This window comes from Scyliorhinus canicula, chromosome 1 (genome assembly GCF_902713615.1).
Source record: "Scyliorhinus canicula chromosome 1, sScyCan1.1, whole genome shotgun sequence".
NCBI lineage: Eukaryota > Metazoa > Chordata > Chondrichthyes > Carcharhiniformes > Scyliorhinidae > Scyliorhinus > Scyliorhinus canicula.
In genome coordinates, this window is record NC_052146.1 from 43201604 (window position 1) to 43223842 (window position 22239).

At 44.7% G+C, this 22239-nt stretch overlaps 1 protein-coding gene across 11 annotated transcripts in view; it reads right to left on the bottom strand.

The window, feature by feature from the left end:
- clip1a (CAP-GLY domain containing linker protein 1a) overlaps positions 1 to 22239 on the bottom strand; it is a 267258-nt gene that overhangs the window by 106284 nt on the left and 138735 nt on the right. For 7 of the 11 annotated variants that reach the window (XM_038789928.1, XM_038789974.1, XM_038789921.1 and 4 more), the window contains exons 9-10: positions 15536 to 15640; positions 2629 to 3573 (exon numbers count right to left, since the gene is read on the bottom strand). In XM_038789928.1, the coding sequence (XP_038645856.1) occupies positions 2629 to 3573; positions 15536 to 15640 (1050 nt within the window). Of the gene's footprint in view, positions 1 to 2628; positions 3592 to 15535; positions 15641 to 22239 lie in introns of all 11 variants that reach the window. The other 4 variants (XM_038789958.1, XM_038789948.1, XM_038789942.1 and 1 more) reach the window with 3 other exon arrangements.

A 22239-nucleotide genomic window follows, 5' to 3' on the forward strand; every position in this document is an offset into this window, starting at 1 on the left:
CACAAGCTCTGCTGGAATATATAACGGCAAATATAATATTGAGGTTAGGAGAGCTGCTAACCTTTATCTGGTCAAACTTGGAAAGAAATGTTTGGCACACGCTGACCGGAGAAAAGGAGAAATGAGATGCCATGGATCTGGCAGAAGCAGAGAGAAGTAAGCAATATTAGTTAAAAATATGACCTTCGAGATTCCTGAGAAAGGCGGTAAAACCAAGAGTCTCCTCCATCTAGAATTTTAGGCGTGTACAACCTTACTAAGAGCTCATGGATGGACAATAAAATTATTACAAGAAAGGCCATGCTGAATAATTAGCTTGTAGTTTAGCCACATTTTATAATTAGGTGCTCAGGGTACCTGAATCTATTCTGTGTAATTGCAGTCAATGTAGGACACTATTACATTTTAGAAGCCGTTGACTATTGAGGCATTCTTATCTGACAGGTGGAAGTATACCCATGACCCTAGGTTACATAGAATTTACAGTGTAGAAGGAGGCCATTCGACCATCAAGTCTAAACCGGCCTTTGGAAAGAGCACCCCACCGAAGCCCACGCTTCCACCTATCCCCGTTATCCCACCTAACCTTTTGGACACCAAGGGGCAAATTTAGCATGGCCAATCCACCTAACCTGCACATCTTTGGACTGTGGGAAGAAACCGGAGCACCCGGAGGAAACTCACGCAGACACGGGGAGAAAGTGTAAACTCCACAGTCACCCAAGGCTGGAATTGAACCTGGACCAGGGAGCTGTGAGGCAGCAGTGCTAACCACTTTGCCACAAAGCTATACTTTTGATTTGATGTATAGCCTTAAATAAATAATTACTTCGTTTCAAAATGTTAAACAAATTTAAGTACTCTTGTTACCTTAACATATCGTCCTTATGCACTAATATATCTATAGATTTTAGGTATGAAGTGACTTTGTAATCTCGGAATCCGGTCAAGATTGTGTGTCACATTATACCGTTTAAATTAGTTTTGTTCCAAGAACTAGTAGCAACTGTAATAGCATGCACAAGCAACATTCTGATAAATGGAAAATCTACAAGGTACCAATGCACCAGTTAGATATTTGGGATGATGGGCCCAGATATTATTCATTGATACATTGGCACCACATGCTTTCTTATCTCAAAGAAACACATACCAAGAATACTTTTAATCACCCCATTACCTATGAAGAAAACCAGAGAACTTAATGAAAAAACAGAAAAAGCTATAATGAGAGGGACATCCCACAGTTAACAGACACTTCAGGGAAACAGTCAGGACACAACAGAAGATGACCGCCACCCTTAAGAAATCAATAAGACAGATCATGCGCTGCCGAAACCGATGAGAACGCAGAACCACCACTGATCATTTACATGGGTTTGGTCCAAAAGCGTATAAAGAGCAAACTCTTGGAATCTTTTGGGGCGCAGTTCGAAGACCGTTAGCAGAGAGAAGATAGACTATGGTCAAAGGCGGCAGATAGAGGCAGCGTCACAGTCAACCGGAAGATTATGAATTTGAGCGTTCCAGAGTGAACAGACTGTATAAGACTGCCTTTGTTAAACATTTCATTTGTACTTATTGTAATTGGCTTATTATCTGGGAAGCTTCTGAAAACATACTTATACCCAGCATGTCTGAAGCTAGTCTGAACTAAGATCCCCTTTAATATCAGCTCTACCAACTCAGTCTGACAACTGACCAGAAATCTTAAACCTGCACTGGTTGAGCAGATAAGTTTCCCATTCTGAAATATTGCATGAAAATGTCAATGTTTAATATAGTATTTATTTGTAATAAGTAGGGAGCACAGCCTACATTTAAGCATATTTTGAATAAAGACTTTGTGAACTCTCAGTGATGCCGTGCTACTCCTACACTATGGGCGGGATTCTCCAGCTGCGTCCGACCGGTGAATCCTGCCCGAGGTCAATGGAGTTCCGCGGCTCGACCGTGGCGTTCTTACGGCAGCAGGCGGGGCGGGAGAATCCAACCCTATATTTATTCTGGACAAATAGGACTATTCTATGCAAACGACATACCATAAATCACGAGAAATGATTAAGACTCTCAATTTCATTGCCAACTGTACTTGTTACACATGGTAATTAAAGGCAGTAGAAAAAGGTGGACAATATTTTGATCAAAAATATTGCAAATCTATTGTTTTATTTTTTCACAGAAATTTATCAATTTAATAATGTCACCTCTTGCAATTTAATGTCAAACTAGAGGTGCTATTTGTTTAAAAGAAAATCTGTTCCCCCAAAGTGAGCATCGCACACCCACAGAAAAGGAAAATATAATCAAGATTATTTGAGAATGAAGGATGCGAGTTCCAAAATTGCATGGCCTTTGAATGGTTTAGAATCAAATGTTAATTAAGTAAACTGAATAATAAGTCAGTATTTGTATTACTTTTAAAAGTAATGAACGGTTCCAGGTTTTTTTTTTATGTAAATTTTTTTTTTTCCACAAAATCAATTCTGAAAATTTAACCGGAAACTTACCACAGATTTCTATTCTGCCTGCTAATTATTTTTGGATGCTTAAATGGTAAAACAAACAAAATTTGAAAAAGGAATAAAAATCAGGGTAAAACAAAATGATGGAAAAATAGATACAAACCTTGCTACCTTCAGAAAGTTTTAAAGCGTCACTGGTTTTCATTTGTGACTCAACTACCATAAGCTTCTCTTCAAGTCTTTTGATTTTCTCTTTACCTTGTGACTCAGCTTCTTGCAGTAAATCATATGCCATCACCTTCTCTTCAGCTGTTGTCACCTTAGCTGTTAGGACTTCTACAATTTGTGCCTGTTCAGTGCACTTAACCTGCAATACTTGCAGTTCCTTTACCTTCAGTTGAGTCTCTTGTAGCTTTGCCAAGGTTTCTTCCATCTCTTCCAGATGTTGATTTGTAGCAGATTCCAACCGAGACTTCAGAATTTCTGTATCTTTCTCCGTCTCTGTAGAGAGTGCTAAAAGTTGGGATTTTAGTTCTTCAGTCTCTTTTAGGTGGTTAGACTTTTCAAAATCTTGCTTAATTTTAATATTCTCAAGTTCCATTTGATGCTCAGATTTAAGCTTTTCTACGGTACTCTTCAACTCTAGAAGTTCTGTAGTTTGGCCACTGGCTCCTTTACTGAAAGAAAACTTGAGTTCGTCCATGGCTTGCTGATGAGATTCAATTGCAGACTCCAACTTGCATTTCCACAGATTAATAACCTCTGAATTTTCAATATTGGTTTGATCCAATTTGGACCGAAGAGTCTCATTCTCCTTGGATATTTTTTCACTGGCGACTTGCAGTTGTTGAACTACCTTTTGGTGGGCTGCTTCTGAGGTTTCGAGTTTTTCTTTCAATGTATTGAGTTCAATTTGATGTTCTTTACTTATAGTTGTAAGTTTATCTCGCATGCAGTTGATTTCGTCCAATAGAGGTGAAGTATTGTCCACATTACCAGAGCCTTCAGTACTCATGAGTCTATGTCGAAGCTCGGAGACCTCCTTCGTGCTGGACAGAAGATCCCTTTCTAACTCCATAATCCGAGACTTCTCAGATACTGTGGCCACCTGAAGTACATTTACCCCCAAAGGAAATATAAATATAACAATGTGAAATATACTGACATATTTCCATATTTCTTTACAATTAAATACATTTAATTTGTCATTAGAGATCATTTTATCCCATATGTAATATATTTAAGTAAATTATTGCAATACTATTACTCAGTGGTCTTGTTAACAATTTTAAGGTACAAATACAACTCCTGCATATTTAGTTATGACAAATATAACTCTCTCCATTTTGAAGTCAAATGTAGATCAATAATTCTTCCACTGGTTGTGGGGGAACCGGAATCATGTAATCTGATAAACAGCCATACAGGCCAGCAAAGTACCAAACTCAATTATTTACCTGTGATACTAGATAATATCAGCTGGGGTAGTAGTGAAGGTACATCAATTTGACACTGAATACCTGAATTAGAGTGTGAAAAGTCAGATAGGACCCTCAATCTTTATCTCTGTGCAGTGAAACATGGGTGATGTGCCAAGAGGATTTGTTTTGTTTGTGATGTGCTGACACACAAAATCAAACACACAGATGAATAATGGATACCGGGTAGCCAAGGGGACCAGAGGAATGCCATTGCCCAAGAATTACATCTTGGCATGCATCACCATCTCCAGGAAAAGGGGGGTGGTTTGTGAAGGGGGCAGGTGGGGTGTGGGCTGGGAGGAGAATTAGTTTTTTTTTAAATGCATTTAATTTCTTCACATTTATAATATGGAGCCAGTTATATGAAAAACACTGCCTCAAATTGTAAACAAAAGTTACAAGTACATTATGGTTAAAAAGTACAAAGAAATATAATAGCTGAATTGTTAACCTAAGCAATTCAGTTAAAAGTTGGCTTGGATCATCTGGCTGGGAAAGAGTCAATAAATTAAAAATCAGCTAAAGTTCCTACTCAGATCGTTGTCCAATTATCCCTCCTCAAAAGCTGAAATATGGAGACATTTGATGACTAAAGATTCAGGCTCAACTGTGATGTTTTCTATAGTATAATAATGTGACAACACTATCCAGAGGAATGGGCAATGAATGATTTCTTGGACAAAGTGAATGTGTACCCTAGTGACTGTTGGTGCTTTCAGGAGATGGAGAAAGTAAAAGTAAATATTAATAGATTTTCCATTGTTTGTGTAAAAGTCCATCAAAATATTTTCAAGTAGAAAACAGAAACGCCTGAATATGGTACAAATTGATATGCCGTTTGTGTTCATGTCAATGACAGAGTCAACCACAATCTTTTCAATGTTAATATAATTACAAACATACAAAAAGGGAAAAGCTACTTGGTACTTTCGGTTTGTACACCCACCAGGTACAACTGCTCTGTGACATCCATTTTCCCTCAACTCCCAAAGTCAAGTTAAAATCCAAAATATTTTATTACAAGCTTTAATCTTACTTCAAATCAGACATTCACCCAGCTTGTGCAGTGTTAATTGACATATTGGCAACCACTTTGTCTGAAAGCCCACTTAAAATAGACATGTAACAAATTTAGCAAAGATTTGTTATTTTCATAATCCACATGTCTACACTCGCAGTTTAGATTACAAAACTGATTGTATTTACGCTTCTTAATCCCATTAGGATTTCAAATATTTGGATGACTTGTCATTTATATCCTCTTTGCTCTCATGAAAACACATCTATTGAGAATCTCTTTGCATCTTGGAGTCTGAAGTCCCATGACAATAATACTACTTTCTTCTGAACCCTCACCAATTGGTCAGCGCTGAATACCATAGAGTTTAAGCATAATACTTTACGTAACTACCCTGTATTTGAGCATCACTCTCCTTAAATTCCACATCCATAATCATTTAAAAGAAAGTGGTATAATCAGTCACATTGTGCATGAAAATGTATGATCTTTTGATTTGCAATCAGGAGTTTCCATCTTGAACAGAATTCAAGGCAATAATGCAGCATTAATAAAATTAGAGATTAGAGAGACTGCAATTAATTATTTTAAATTATACAAACTCTACAACTTTAGTTAATTTTCTGTTATAGAGTACCAAAATATTTATGAACTAGCATTTCCAACGTTGCTGCTTTTCATTACTGAACTGTGAATAATAGCTCACATGGTCATCATCAACATGCCAAACTTTACATGGATTTTTGTCAGTTAACCTTTGTCAAAACATTTCTTAAAATTTTAGCTACATGGTGCACTGACGATGTCAAATGGGCATTTTGAGAATCAGATTGATTGTCAACCAGTGTACAGAAGAGTAACCGCACAGTCATTTCTTGGATTTTCTTCATAAATGATGAGCTGCAGTTTTATAAAATTTTAATTTATTTTTTCATTATTTTCAGGGAAAATAATATTGGAAAGCTCTTCTGCAGACCCAGCATGACATCTATTTAAAATACAAAGCAGTGTGGTTCATTGTGGTTTGCCATGGCCATGGAGATCAAAAACAAAGCAAACACCAGGTATTCCCATGTGAGAAAAGAAATGTAAATAAAAGGAACAATCATCAGTTGGCAACTCCTGCTGGACAGTTCAAAGCAACAAAAGCTTGCATTTATATAGCATACTTTGGCACGGCTCTTCACAGGGGTACAGATAAAACTTGATAATGTCAAAAGTAGGTTTTCTGAGATTTCTTAACGGACGAGAAATTCAGGGAGAGAAATGCAGAGCTTTATGCCAGGACAGCTGAAGACACGGCCACTAACAGGACAAAGTGAAGAGGGAATGTACAAGATGCCAGAATTGGGACTTCCGGTGGCGGCAATGCGGAGTTAAGCAGCACGTTCGGCAGATCCCGCTAATTTAGGACTTTTTGGCTCTTTTAAGAGCCCACAATGGCGTTTTTTCAACTTTCCCCCAGGGGGGGAAACACAGCCAGTGTGCCCAGCAGCCGGTGGATGGACTGGACTCGCAGTGGAGTGGTCCAAAGGTCGATTCTTCCACAGAGAAAGGCGAGAGGCAGGAAAAACAACATGCCGGCAGGCGGGGAAGCAGCGTGGCAGCAGTGGGCGCGGGAGCAGCAGGAGCTGCTTCAGCGCTCCTTCAGGGAGCTCAAAGCTGAGATTTTGGAGCCATTCAAGGCCTCGTTGGACAAGCTGGCAGCAACTCAGACAGCTCAGGCCGTAGAGGTTCGGAAGCTGCAGCACAAGGTCTCAGAGAATGAGGATGAGCTTCTGGGCCTGGCAGTGAAAGGGAAGACACACGAGGGACTGCATAAGAAATGGTGCATAAGAGTGTCACAGCGGAAACCTAAACCGAACAAGCCGCCCAGGGTGGTGCTGGTCCGTGTTCTCCGCATGGTTGACCGGGAGAGCGTGTTGAGGTGGGCGAATGAGAGGAGTAGCAGGTGGGAGAACACGGACGTTCGGATCTTTCAGGACTGGAGCGCGGAGGTGGCGAAGAGAAGAGCTGGCTTCAACCGAGCGAAAGGAGTGCTCCATAGGAAGGGGGTAAAGTTTGGCCTTCTACAGCCGGCTCGCCTCTGGGTCACGTACAAGGACCGCCAGCTCTAATTTGACTCTCCGGAGGAGGCCTGGACTTTTGTTCAGGCTGAGAACTTGGACTCAAACTGAGGATTGGGGGGGCCGAAGAGAAATGTACTTTGATTGAAGGCTTTGCCTTCCTGGGTATCCTTTTGCTTTATCGGGGTGCTTTTCTTTGTTTTTTCCACTGGTGGGTTGGGGAGTAGGCTGGGGCCCCGATGGGTCATGTGCACACCTCTTTCCCGCGGGGCGGGCTGAGCTCGGGTTGGAAGCACGGGCTTTCTTCCCGCGCTGGAGAAATTGGGGGCGGGGCCGGCACTGATAGGGAGGGATGGGTGGCGGTGTTTCACCGGGGGGAGGGTTATGGCTACGGCGGGAGAGGCCAGGGTCAGCAGAAGTCAGCTGACTCACGGAAGCAAAATGTTGGGGGTAACGCAGCTAGGGGAGGCCCTAGCTTTTTGGGGGGGGGGGGGGGGGGGGGGGGGGGGGGGGGCGGGTTGTTGCTGCAGAGACTGTGAGGGAAGGGATGGCGAGAGGGGGATTGGGTGGGGGGTCTGCCACCATGGGAAGCTGGCCTGGGGGTTTCCCTGGGCACGAGGTGGGTTGAGGAAGGGGTATGGCTGACAGGCACAGAGGGAAGGGGACGGCCCGCCGGGTTCGGTTGGTTACATGGAATGTGAGGGGGCTGAATGGTCCAGTGAAGTGGTCTCGGGTGTTGGCTCACTTGAGGGGGCTGGGAGCGGATGAGGCTATGCTCCAAGAGACACACCTCAGGGTTACGGATCAGGTGAGGTTACGAAAAAGTTGGGTGGGCCAGTTGTTCCACTCGGGGCTTGATGCAAAGAACCGTGGGGTGGCAATCTTGGTGGGCAAGAGCCTATCGTTCGTCGCATCCAAAGTGGTGGCAGACTCTGCAGGGCGATATGTGATGGTGAGTGGGAGACTTCAGGGGGAGCAAGTGGTCTTGGTCAATGTCTACGCCCCCAACTGGGACGATGCGGGCTTCATGCGGTGTATGCTGGGCATGATCCCGGACCTGGAAACAGGAGGATTGATTATGGGTGGGGACTTTAACACGGTGCTGGATCCGGCTCTGGATCGTTCGTAGTCCAGGACGGGCAGGAGGCCGGCAGCGGCCTCGGTGCTGAGGGGGTTTATGGACCAGATTGGTGGGGGGGGGGGGGGTTCTCCTTTTTCTCCCATGTTCATAAGGCATACTCCCGGATTGACTTCTTCGAACTTAGCAGGGCGTTGATCCCGAGTGGGGGGGGCGGAGTATCCGGCGATAGCTATCTCTGATCATTCCCCACATTCGGTAGACTTGGAGCTGGGTGAGGGGAAGGATCAGCGACCAATGTGGAGGTTGGATGTGGGGCTGCTGGCAGAAGAGGAAGTGTGTGAATGGATCCATAAGGGTTTAGAGAGGTATTTGGAAACTAATGATAACGGGGAGGTACAGGTTGGGATGGTTTGGGAAGCACTAAAGGCAGTAGTCAGAGGGGAGTTGATATCCGTCCAGGCGCACAGGGAGAGGAGAGAGAGGGTCGAGAGGGAGAGACTGGTGACAGAGATGGTCAGGGTGGATAGGAGTTATGCAGACAACCCGGAGGAGGGGCTTTTGAGGAAGCGGCGCAGTCTCCAGGCGGAATTTGATGTTTTGACCACCCGTAAGGCGGAGGCGCAGTGGAGGAGGGCACAGGGGGCGGCGTACGAACACGGGGAGAAGGTGAGTCGGATGTTGGCCCACCAGCTCCGGAAGCGGGAGGCGGCTAGGGAAACTGGGGGAGCCACGGATGTAGATGGGAACCTAGTGTGGGGTGGAAAAGACATCAACGGGGTGTTCAGATCCTTGTACGAGGGGCTGTACCGGGCAGTTCCTCCCGGGGAAGCAGGCGGGATGGATCGCTTTTTGGATAAGCTGGAGTTCCCAAGAGTAGGGGACGAGCGGGTGGAGGGTTTGGGGGCCCCAATTGAGCTGGAGTAGCTGGTGGAGGCTTTGGGAAGCATGCAGACAGGGAAAGCGCCGGGGCCTGACGGGTTCCCGGTGGAATTTTACAAGAAATTTATAGATCTGCTGGGCCTGCTGCTGGTGAGAACCCTGAATGAGGCTTGGGGGGGGGCTCTGCCCTCACCGATGTCCAGGGCGATTATTTCTTTGCTCCTGAAGCGGGACAAGGACCCCCTTCAGTGCGGTTCCTATCGCCCGATCTCGCTCCTCAATGTAGATGTCAAGTTGTTGGCAAAGGTGCTGTCCAGGAGGGTGGAGGCTGTAGCCCCGACGGTGATTCATGAGGATCAAACGGGGTTTGTAAAGGGGAGACAATTGAACGCCAACGTGCGGAGGCTCCTGAATGTCATGATGATGGCACCGGTGACTGGGGAGTCAGAAATAGTGGCGTCTATGGATGCGGAGAAAGCTTTAGATAGGGTGGAGTGGAGCTACCTGTGGGAGGTGTTGCAGAGGTTTGGATTTGGCGAAGGGTTCATCAGCTGGGTGAGGCTACTGTACAGCTCCCCGGTGGCGAGTGTAGTGACGAACAGGAGGCGGTCAGAGGACTTTTGGCTCTTCAGAGGGACAAGGCAGGGGTGCCCCCTGTCTCCCCTGCTTTTCGCGTTAGCAATTGGAGGAGGAGTTCAGGAGGTGGGTTGCGCTGCCACTCTCACTGGCGGGCAGGGTCTAGTCGGTTAAAATGACGGTGCTCCCGAGGTTTTTGTTCCTTTTCCAGTGCCTCCCCATGCTGATCCCGAAGGCTTTCTTCAGAAGGGTCAACAAGTCGATTTTGGGGTCTGTGTGGGCGCGGAAGGCCCCGAGAGTAAGGAGGGTATTTTTGGAGCGAAGGAGGGAGGTCAGGGGCCTGGCGCTGCCCAGCCTATGTGGATATTATTGGGCAGCGAACGTGGCGATGATTTGCAGGTGGGTGACAGAAGGGGAGGGTGACGCATGGAAAAGAGTGGAGGCGGCGTCCTGTGCGGGTACTAATCTGGAGGCTTTGGTGACGGCCCCACTCCCGCTCCCCCCGGCAAGTACTCTTCGAGTCCGGTGGTGGTTGTGTCCCTTAAAATTTGGGGACAGTGGAGGCGGCATAGGGGGGAAGTGAAGGCCTCAGTTTGGGCCCCGATACGAGGCAATCATTGTTTTGCGCCAGGGAGAATGCATGGGGGATTTGGGAGTTTGGGGACCTCTTCCTGGATGGAAAGTTCACGACTCTGGAGGAGCTGGTGGGGAAGTGGAACCTCCCCCATGGGAACGCATTTAGGTACTTGCAGGTCAGGGACTTTGTTAAGAAGCAGGTAGCGGAGTTCCTGCAGCAGCCGCCGAGGGGGGTGCAGGATAGGGTGCTTTAGGGGACGTGAGTCGGGGAAGGGAAGATCTCGGCTATCTACCAGCTGATGCAGGAGGAAGAGGAGGCCTCAGTAGATGAGCTCAAAGTGAAATGGGAGGAAGAGCTAGGGGAAGAGATTGAGGATGGGATGTGGTCGGACGCCCTGGAAAGGGTGAATTCTTCCTCCTCTTGCGCGCGGCTCAGCCTAATCCAGCTCAAGGTGCTGCACAGGGCTCATATGACGAGCCGTTTTTTCAGAGGGGAGGACACGTGTGGAAGGTGCTTGGGCGGCCCAGCAAACCACACCAATATGTTTTGGGCATGTCCAGCCCTGGAGGGGTTTTGGAGGGGGGGGTGGCAGGGATTTTGTCGGAAGTGGTTGGGTCTAGGGTCAGGCCGGGCTGGCGATCTTTGGGGTAGCTTCGGAGCCGGGGGTGCAGGAGGCGAGAGAGGCCGGCATTCTGGCCTTTGCGTCTCTAGTAGCCCGGCGTAGGATTCTGTTGCAGTGGAGAGATGCGCGGCCCCCTAGTCCAGAGACCTGGGTCAACGACATGGCCTGGTTCATTAAGTTGGAGAGGATGAAATTTGGGGGGAGGGGGGCTCGATTTTGCAGCGGTGGGTTCATTCCGTTCTTTTTTTTTCTGTTCTTTTTTGTATAACCATTTGCTATTTGTTACTATTTATTTGGGGGGGGGGGGGGGGGGGGGGGTGAGTTCTGCTCTAGCTTCGGTGTGGAAGCACGATATGTAGGTTTTAATTTGTGGGGGAAATTTGTTATTGTTATTAGAAAACTTGAATAAAAATTATTTTTATTTTTTTAAAGATGCCAGAATTGGCAAAGATGGAGTTTTAACATTTGTTTTTAGAATGTGGGATTCACTGACAAAGCCAGTATTTATTGATTATTCCTCATGTCCTTGAGAAGGTGGTTATGAGCCACATTTTTGAACCACTGCAGTGTGTGTGTGGTCGAAGTACTTCCAGTGCCGAGAGTTCTGGGATTTAGAACGAATGACAATAAAGGAATAGTGAAATATTTACCAGTCATGATGGCATGTGGACAGGAATTTGCTGCTGCCTTTTACCTGCTGTCTATGTCCTTCTAGGCAATAGAGGTTGTAAGTTTGGTAGGTCCTGGCGAAGGCAGCTTGGCAAGTTGTTGCAATACATTTGCAAATGGTACACATTCCAGCCACTGTACGCACCAATCAAGTGGGTTACTTTGTCCAATGTGGCATTGAGTTTCTTGGGGTGGCACTCATACAAGTAAGCAGAAAGCATTCCAGCACACTCCTGCATTGTGGAAAAGCTTTGGCGAGTCAGGAAGCGATTCACTCACTATAGAATACCCAATCTCTGACCTGCTCTTGTAGCCACAGCATTAACGCGGCTGATACAGTTACATTTCTGGTTAACGATGATACCCAGGATGTTGGAGGAGAATTTTGGAATGCCAATACCATGGAACAGCTTGGGGAAATGGTTAAGATTCCATCTTGCTGGTGATGGTCATTGCCTGGCATATAAATTTAAAGTACCCAATTCTGCTTTTTCCCCCCGATCAAGGGGGCAATGGGAATACCTGGCGTTTCAATCCACCTACCCTGCACATCTTTGGGTTGTGAGGGGGAGACCCACTCAGACATGGGGAGAATGTGCAAACTCCGCACGGACATTGACCTGGGGCCGGGATCGAACCCAGGTCCTTGGCACCATGAGGCAGCAGTGCTAACCACTGCACCACCATGTCACCCCTTTGTCTGGCACTTGCGCAGCATAAATGTTGCTGGCCAGTTAGCAGCCCACCCCTGAATGATGTTCAAGTTTTACTGGATGCGGGCATAGACTGCTTCAGCATTTGAGGAGTTGTAAATGCAACAGAACATTGTGCGATCATCAGCGAACATCCCCATTTCTGGTCTTATGATAGAAGGAAGGTAATTAATGAAGCATCTGAAGATAGTTGGCAGAGGACACTACCCAAAGGAATTTCCTCAGCAATGTCCTAAAGCTGAGATGATTGGCCTCCAACAAGCACAATCATCTTCCATTTTGCTCGGTATGACTCCAGCCAGCGGAGAGTATTCACTGATTGCCACTGATTTCAATTCCACGATGGTTCTGTTGTGAGCCCCACGAGACCTACGGGGATGACCCAATTGATCCCCCGTAGGCTCGTCGAGTACGAGCTCTCCTGCTAAGGGGGTGGAGGCCCATCTGCAGGTTTGTTAATTTCATGAGATAAAAGCCAGCTCAGGTAGGAGCCAGCATCTCAGAATGGTCCTGGCTGGGAGTTGAAATAAACCACTTTGACTCTCCCTTTCCAGGTTACTCCTTGACTACATACATTGGCGTCGAGGGTAAAACTGAACTACTATCGGCGCTGCTGGCGTTTCAGAGCATGGTTACTTTTCAACTTGAAGGAATAAGGTTTGTATTACTTCAGAAATGTTGCTCTTTGGCAGACTCAATGCGCTTGATGCGGAGGACTGAACCCTTGCATGCGGAGTGAATAATATGGTCAACCCACAGACATTGCTGGACCTAAAGAAGACAATCGAGATTTCCCTCTCTCAGGAGCACACAGAGGAGGGCCTCCAGGAACTCCTGGGGTTATTGGGGATGGAGGCAAATATCGTAGGTTCCTCCCCATCCTCAATCCAGATGAACACCCCGCAGGAATCGCACCGTCCTGAACACCGTCAGGACCAGGCCCATTGGCCAAAGGACACTGCAACCAGATGAGACTCCTCCCAGGCTCAGTGGAGGAAGGTCCACGGCAGAGCGATTTTCCAGCATGTCATGGACAGCATCCACAAAGGGCTACCGCGAGTGGCAGACTACTTGGACAACATCCTGGTTACTGGTGCCAATAAAAAAAAGCATCTAAACAACCTGGAGGAAGTCCTCTGCAGGTTTTGCTCGACGGAGAAAATGCATTTTCTGTGCCAAGGAAGTCACATACTTGGGGTATCGTGTTGATCGGGATGGCTTACAACCAACGGAGCTGGAGTTGAGGTCATTCTTGGGTCTTGTGAACTACTACAGGAACTTTATTCCTGGCCTGGTGACCATCCTCGCACTGCTTCATGCATTGCTAAAGTAGCACCAAGAATGGGTGTGGAGAGCACTGCAGGAGGAGGCTTTTGCCGAGGTAAAACAGCGGCTGTACCATCGGGGTTGTTGACCTAATATGAACCTTCAAAGACCCTTTTGGTGACATGCGGCACCTCGCCTTATTGAATCACCGCCTGGATGATGGACTGAGAGGCTAATTGCATATGCTTCGTGTTCTTTGGCCGCTGCGGAATGCAACCACATCCAAACCGAGAAAGAGGCACAGATCGCAAATGTGGATGCTCTGGACCGGCTCCCCCATCCCCACCGAGGACTAGCGAGGTTTTATCCACCCTGAACTTCACAGTCGCCCAGATACTCGACTGGGCGCAGAAGGACTGAGTGTAGCAAAGTTGCGCCATGTCGAACTGCTCAGAGGCCAGCAAGGGAAGGTGTCCAAAGAGCTACAAGCTTCTGAAGCTAAGCAGCAGGAGCTTAAGAGTAGAGGACGGCATCCTCCTGTGGGGCCTTGGTCATATACAAGTCCCCATTTGAGGGGAGGAGACCCAACAGCGGGCATATTAATTTCATAGGATAAAAGCCGGTCCGAGACATCGCAGAATGATCCTGGCTGGGACTAGGACTATTGCTTTGTATCTACCTTTCCTAACCGAGTGTTGGAAGTAAACCACTTTGACGCCTCTTTTCCAGGCTCCTCCTTGACTAATATGTTTTTTGATGTCACTCATTGATGCCACACTCAGTCAAGTACTGCCTTTATGTCAAGAATAGTTACTCTCACCTCACCTCCGAATTCAATTGTTTTGTCCATGTTTGTACTAGGGTTGTAATGAGGTCAAAAGTGCTTCTAGCAGAGCACAAGCTAAGCATCAGTGAGCAGGTTATTAGTGAGCCAATGCTGCTCGTTGCCACTGTCAATAATTTCCATAGCTTTGCTGATAACCGAATAGTCTGAACCTTCTGGTTCCCAAAGTATGGATGGGGGTTTCAGGGACAGATGGTCGGAGACCAGGTGGAGGTAGGTCATCATGATAATGGACAGGATTTGGGGGTTGGAACTCAACTCAGCGTCAATTCAGCCTTCAAGGTTGCAAACAGCCTGGATCAGCCCAAGATTATGGTCAGGGATCAGGTTCAAATCAGTGTCTGAAGAAGGGAGTTTTTGTAGTGGGAATCTGCAGAACAATTGGATTAAGGCACTCAGCATTCTCTTGTTGCTGCTTTTGCATGGCTTGGTGAGACCAGTGAAGATGGTGAGAAAAAAAAGGAACTCATCCTAAACATTCAGATGTAACGATGCATCTCCAGCTCGTTATTCTGAAAACAGAGCATCATGTGCCCATGTTGGTTAATCCCTCAACTGTTGCAACTAGATCCTATCTTTAGTTAAATAGGTCAGAGTAGAAATTTATGGGGAAAGATTTCTCTAAAAATGATCCTGCTACTTCAAACTGACTGGAGCCCGTGAAATTATATATATTTGCACTAAATAATAATAATAATAACAACAACAACAACCTATTGTCACAAGTAGACTTCAATGAAGTTACTGCGAAAAGCCCCTAGTCGCCACATTCCGGCGCCTGTTCAGGGAGGCTGGAACAGGAAGTATTTACCTTTAGTTTTAAAATAATTTTTACTTACAATTTAATCAACAACACATTTTGTTGTGCAGAGGCATTTTTCCTAATACAGGGAAAACTTCAAGATAGTGTAAATATTTCTTCCACAGCTCCCATCAACAGGTTATACAGGACCATTACATGAAATTTAAGAGTATTCTGCATATTTTCCCAGTCAGTCAAGGCAGGGTGTATGGAGTAAGTCCTAAACTACACTTTTTAATAAAATATTGTTTTGTTAGTCAACACAAAGATGTTACATTGGCAATGTTTAATTTTTAAAATGCTCCTGAAGTTACTAAAACAAAATAAACATTTTTTTTCTTAGTGTATCAGTAGATTTTCTTTTGTTAGGAGGCCAAGCATTACCACAATAAAATTAATCACAGTGACTTATAAGCAGTTTTGGGTACATGCTGATAAACTGAATGGAGTTCATCGGAAACACTGAAATCCATTACCCTAGTGTCTTCTAACTCCCTCTGGAGTTTTTCAGCTTTGGTCTTTTCAAAGAGCAGGCTCTGTTCAAGCTCCTTAATGCGGGCATGCTCCAGTTTGGTCTGCGTCTGTTAGTAAAAAGGGAGAGGAAGAGAACACACCAGTGCCACCATCACATGCCAGCACGACAGGAGGGAGCCACATGCAGGCTTATCCACCAGCACCTTCTGCCTTTTTAACAGTTAGGAAAGCAAAGGGTAAATTGGACACAGAAACAGAATGGAAGAAAACAGAAACGTTTAATGGGAAATTTAACCAAAAGTATGCAGAGGAAAAGATAAATGGGGATTTAAAGGGAAATACAGTTTTTTAAAAAGGCAGATTCAAGTTTCATGCAGACAGTGTACAGTTTTAATATCAGCATAGTTCAAATCAGAACAGTTAATACTTCAATTTTAGTTTAATACTGTAAACCCCTTTGTTGTTTTGGTGTTTGAAAGATAACTGGCTTAACCAAACAAAAAAAAGAATTTGAAATTACAGCTAAAGGGTTAAACATTTAAGAGAACAAAACAATAAATTATTTGCAAAGTTTTCCTCAGTACTTTTTATGCAATTTTTTTTTTTTTTTGCAAGTAGTTAATTAAGGTCATTCAGTTCAAAATATATTTCTTGCTGCATTTTTTGAGGTTGCACTCAAAACAGTTTTCAGTCACTTGGGTTTGAAATTAGTCATTCTTGAAAATATATTTTTTTTTTTAAATAAACTAGTCCATGCCTCCATGAGATCTATGTAAAATTATGTTACTGTCTTTGAGTAACGAGCTATGGGGACTGAGAACTGGGTAGATATGCATGTGCCGGTGTTCAGAAGGTCTTGTGAAGAAGCTCAATTTATTAACAATTCAGATTTCACACACCCTCTCAGGTTATCCGTTGTCTTGCATGAGACCAGAGATACAAAGTCTAAATCTAAGTTCAAAGGACACCAACAATATAATGATATAAAAGCTACCTTGATACTCAACTTATTTTATACACATACCCTAAATGAGGTGTGTGTATTTCAAAGATTTAATACAAGATCATAAGAAATAATAGGCCATTTGGCCTACCAAGCTTGCTCCACCATCCAATAAGGTCATAGTTGACCTGATTGTGGCCTTTCCTGTCTGCCCCAATATCCATCGACTCCTTTGTCATTCAAAAATCTGTCTAATTTAGCCTTGAATATATTCGATGACCCAGCCTCCAGCTCCATTGCTCTCTGGGCAACAGAATTCCAAAGATCAACAAACCAGAGAAGAGATTCCTCCTGATCTCCATTTTAATTGGGACTTTCCTTATTTTTATACTGTGCCCCTTAGTTCTCGATGCCCCCATGAGGAAACATTTTCTCAGCAAATACCTTGTCAAATCCTCTTAGGATCCTAGATGTTTCAATAAGATCACCTCTCATTCTTCTCATGTCTAATGAGTATAGGCCCAACCTGCTCAACATTTCCTCATAAGACAAGCCCCTCCAACATAGAAAGCAGTCTCGTGAACTTTCTTTGAATTGGCTCCAATGCAAGTACATCGCTCAATCCAAATTTGAAATTCTAGCATGCTGTGTTCACTTCTTCCAAGAGGATCTTTAACAACAAGACTATTTATCAACCCTCCTTCATGACATAATGCCAAATCAAAAATAGCCTGCTCCTTGGTTGGCTCCAAAACATCGCGTTCTAACAATCCCTCATACACTATGAAATCTCCCTCGAGGGTACCATTGCCAAGTTGATTAATCCAGTAAATATGCATATTAAAATCACCCATGATTGCCGCTGTGCCCTTTTCACAAGCCCTCATTATTTCTTGTTTTTTTTCCCCCTTGTTTTTTTACTTCCAAACAGATCAATTCAACATTTTGGCTCTTTAGTGCCAGTATCATTTCTTAATGTAGCCTTGATGTCATCTTTAATCAATAAAAGAACTCCACCTCCTGCTCCATCGTGTCCATCCTTTCGGAATACTGAGCACCCTTGGACATTCAACTCCCAGTCCCAGTCCTCCTGCAACCATGTTTCAGTGATCCCCACCAAATCATACCCATTTGTCTCTATTTGTGCCGTCAGCTCACTGACCTTACTCCGAATACTGCATTTAGGTACAAGGTTTTTAAATATATCCTACTGATTTGTCTTTCTACACCCTTAAGTAAGGAGACCAAAATATGCACGGTATTCTAGGTGAATGTCCTGTGCACAATTGTCACAAGACGTCCCTAACCCCATACTCCATTCCATTTTCATTAAAGTTCCCTAAATGCTTAACGGGTGGAGGCTGCTTCGTGCAGGGGCACCAGTTTGGCAGCCCTGATCACGGCTCCCCTGCCATTCCCACCGGCCAGGTACTCCACCAGCCCTGTAGTGGTGGCGGCTTTGCGGATTTGGGGCTAATGGAGGAAGTATGCGGGGGAAGTGGGAGCGTCGGTCTGGTCCCCAATATGTGACAACCACCGATTTGTCCCGGGGAAGTTGGATGGCGGGTTTAGAGCGTGGCGGAGGTGGTAAGGATGGGAGACTTGTTCCTGGAAGGGAGCTTCGCGAACATGAGGGCGCTTGAGGGGGATCCAGGGCAGGGTAATTTCCAGGGGTGAGGTAGGACAGGGGAGAGTCTCAGATATTTATAAGGAGCTTATGGGAGCGGAGGACACAGGGACCGAGGAACTGAAACTTAAGTAGGAGGAGGAGCTTGGTGGGGAGTTGGAGGGAGGCGTATGGGCAGATGCTCTGAGGAGGGTAAATGGAACTGCAACATGTGCCAGGCTCGGTCTGATTCAGTTCAAGGTGGTTCACCTGGCCCACATGACGGTGGCCCGGATGAGCAAATTTTTTGGGCTGGAGGACAAGTGTGCTAGATGTGGGGGAGGACCAGCGAACCATGTCCACATGTTCTGGGCGTGTCCAAAACTCAGGGTATACTGGCAGGGATTTGCGGACGTCATATCCCGGGTACTGAAAACAAGGGTGGCGATGAGTCCAGAGGTGGCGATTTCTGGGGTGTCGGAAGACCCGGGGGTACAGGAGGGGATAGAGGCCGACGTTGTGGCCTTTGCTTCCCTGAAAGCCCAGCGACGAATACGGTTGGCCTGGAGGGACTCAAAGGCCCCAAAGAACGAAGTATGGCCGTCGGACATGGCAAGCTTTCTCGGCTTGGAAAAAATCAAGTTCGCCTTACGAGGATCACTATCGGGGTTCGCCCGGAGATGGCAACCATTCATCGACTTCTTCGCGGGGAACTAATCGTCGGCAGGGGGGGGGGGGGGGGGGGGGGGGGGCGTAGAATAGTGTAGAGTAGGGGGGGAAGAATAGGCAGGTCTATCTGCGAGAGTGGTACTGTTATTTGCACTATATTTTTTCTAATTGGTATCTGCACACTAATGTATATTGTTACTGTTTAGAATGCCAAAAATACCTCAATAAAATTGTCTGTTAAAAAAAAAGTTCCCTAAATGCTAACTGTCCACGATTCATGTACAAGGGCACCAAGACCGCTGCACAGCTGCATTGTTTAAAGTTTAAATAATATTCTGCTTCTAATCATCCTCTCAAAATGAACAATCTCACATTTTGCCACATTATATTCCATCTGCCAAACCTTTGCCCCTCAATCAATCCCTTTGCTGACTCTTTGTAACCTCACAATTTGCTTTCCTATTTATCTTGTATCAGAAACAAATTTGACTACAATTGTCGGTCCCTTCATCCAAGTCTATTTACACTGTAAATATTTGTGGCCCCAACAAACACTGTTCCACTAGTTACAACTTATCATCCTGAAAATGACCTACTTAATACTGACTCGGTTGCCTGTTAGTTAGCCAATCCTCCATTCATGCTAATGCATCATCCCTGACATTATGAGCTCAGAATAATTTGCTGAGCTCCTGAAATAGGCACATTTTCCAGATAATGCAAACCCCTAAATATCCGGTTGGCAGCAGAATATCGATAAATTAATTCCATCAACTGCCTGGTCAGTACCAAGATGCTAATACATAGTTTAACCTTTAGTTCAGTGAGATTTGTTTGACGCCCTTAAATGGCAATTTTACAAAGATAATTGACTTGTTGGATAATAATGAAGTTTTTCAAAAATATCAAGAATCCAGAGCATACTAGAATAGGATACTCAACATTAAAACTAACCAATCAAACTTTGCAAATTACAGCAAGAGCCATGAGCATCTTTCACAGATGCGTGTTGAGAATAAGGTCAAAATCAGTAGAGGGAAGGCTTTGAGACATTATGTGATTTGTCTTCTTTTGAATAATGCAAGTCCAAATCATAGCATAAGAAACACTGAGCGACAAGCAATAACAGATCAAAGAATTGTCTAATTTTGAAATGAAATGAAAATCGCTTATTGTCGCAAGTAGGCTTCAAATGAAGTCCCTAGCCGCCACATTCCGAATCCCAAGAAATTCCTCATTATATAATTTAATGCAATTTTTAGCTAATTCGAACTGAGTTAGAAGAATGTCTGATTTTTGCATTGAATTGCACAGTAGAGTTAATTTGAACTAATCCACAACCTAAAAGGAGTTGCATGATCCCAGTTTACTGTCTGTGAATTGCTTAAAAGAACTGGAGACAAACTGGAGACTAAGGAGACAAGGGCAGCACGGTAGCACAAGTGGATAGCACTGTGGCTTCACAGCGCCAGGGTCCCAGGTTCGATTCCCCACTGGGTCACTGTCAGTGCGGAGTCTGCACGTCTTTCCTCCAGGTGCTCCGTTTTCCTCTCAGTCCAAAGACGTGAAGGTTAGGTGGATTGGCCATGATAAATTGCCCTTAGTGACCAAAAAGGTTAGGAGGGGTTATTGGGTTATGGGGTTAGAGTGGGAGTGAGGGCTTAAGTGGGTTGGTGCAGACTTGATGGGCCGAATGGCCTCCTTCTGCACTGTATGTTCTAGGTTCTTAATATTCACATTCCACCATGTTTTGTGTTGTTGGGAAGCTCTCACATTTTGACATTGTTGCTTTGTTCAAAGGTGAAAATAATAATCTTTATTAGTTAACCCTGCAATGAAGTTACTGTGAATCGGGGAACAAGTCGGGCAGTTTGACTCTTATTTTGATTTACCGTTTTAAGCTATTGAGGATATATTTTGGTCTTTTGTAGCTACTTAACATTGAAGAGCAAAAAGTAACTTGCATTTATATGGAAAGAGAAGGAAGGAACTTCTCAATTCCCTTTTCTCCAAAAAAACTAAGGACAAACTCTAGCAGGTGACTTGTGGGTTTCACTTCTCATTCTATAAAGAATGTATATGCTCCAAGCGGTTTAACCTACTGCAGTGAAATGAAGGATTCAGAGCCTTTATTATTTTTAAATGGATATTTATAAGTTAAATGAAATGTGGTCATCTAAATACGCGGATTGTTGTTTTTGCTTCTATTCAATATTGTTGCTCATTAAACGCAAATGTAACTGTCAACATGGTATTTATCATAGGTTGGTGTGCGTTCAGAATTGTCTTATTTTCAGTGCAATTTCATTGGTTTAAGAGCTCACCATCAAAAAATAAGTTATATTTCAGATGAGAGTGAAGGCTTGCCCACCCAAGCAAATTTTTGCATTGGATACAGGAGAAAAGTAACTGAGTTTAACCCAAATTGTAAGAAATGTCACCAGCTGGGGAAACTGGGATCAGCAAGAACACTGCACTTTACTAATCCACTAAATACCATGAACAGCAGTGCTGACGAACTTAGCAGTATTGCTAAATAAACAAAGTAGGCCATTAACACTCACTTACGGAGAAAACATTTTGATCAGCCATCAAAATGTACTTTAAAGTAGTTCCCGTGCAATAATTCCCAAATACTTCTGCAAATGACCAAAGCAGGGCTACAAGATGAACAAAACCAAACCAACTCCTTTAGACTTGGATGTCATATACTAAATTCAAGACGAACTGGAAAAAAACTGGAGGCCTGAATTTTGCTCCCAGCAACATTCGCCACGGAGCTCCAAGTGAACTACTTTATGATGCAAATTTTAACTTTCCCCAGAGTTAACTTGAATCTGGCATCAATTCAAGGGAATCACTAGGCATTCAGCAAAAGTGATGTAGCAGAGTAAACAACTTGTTACCTTGAGGAATTTTTACAAACTGCAAACCACAAAGTAAAATGCACAAGATTATTGTTCAAATCTTCTAATTTCTTTTTTTACAGCGAGCAAACTAAAGAAACAACTTCTAGGAGTGGCACACAGAAGAAGGTTGTACGCAAGGTAGCTTCCTTCTTGAGTCCTTGTTTTTTGACTCTTTTCACCCAGTTGCTGGGGGTAATTGGTTGACAGAGTCCACCCATTTGAGAGCCTTTTGTAAGAGAATGTCAAAAAACGCAAGAAGAAATATTGGGAAGAAAGGTGTGAGTGGTAGCCCTTCTGAGGAGCTGAGCAAGATGCAGAGTCCAGTGGGATTGAAGATGGTGGAGGCAAGCTCGTAGAGTAGGTCCACGCCTCTCATGATGGATAAGCTGACGGAGGTAATGGCAATCAAATTTGAAAGACGTTTCGGCAAGCGTTTTGAAGGCAAGAGAGGATGCTGGAGACCCTCAAAAAAAGTCAGTGAAAGAGGCACTGGTCCCGATAAAGGAGTCGTTGGCAAAGACTTCGGAGACAGTGCAGGGGCATGGTGAGGTGCTGAAAGGGATGGAGGAGACACTGTCG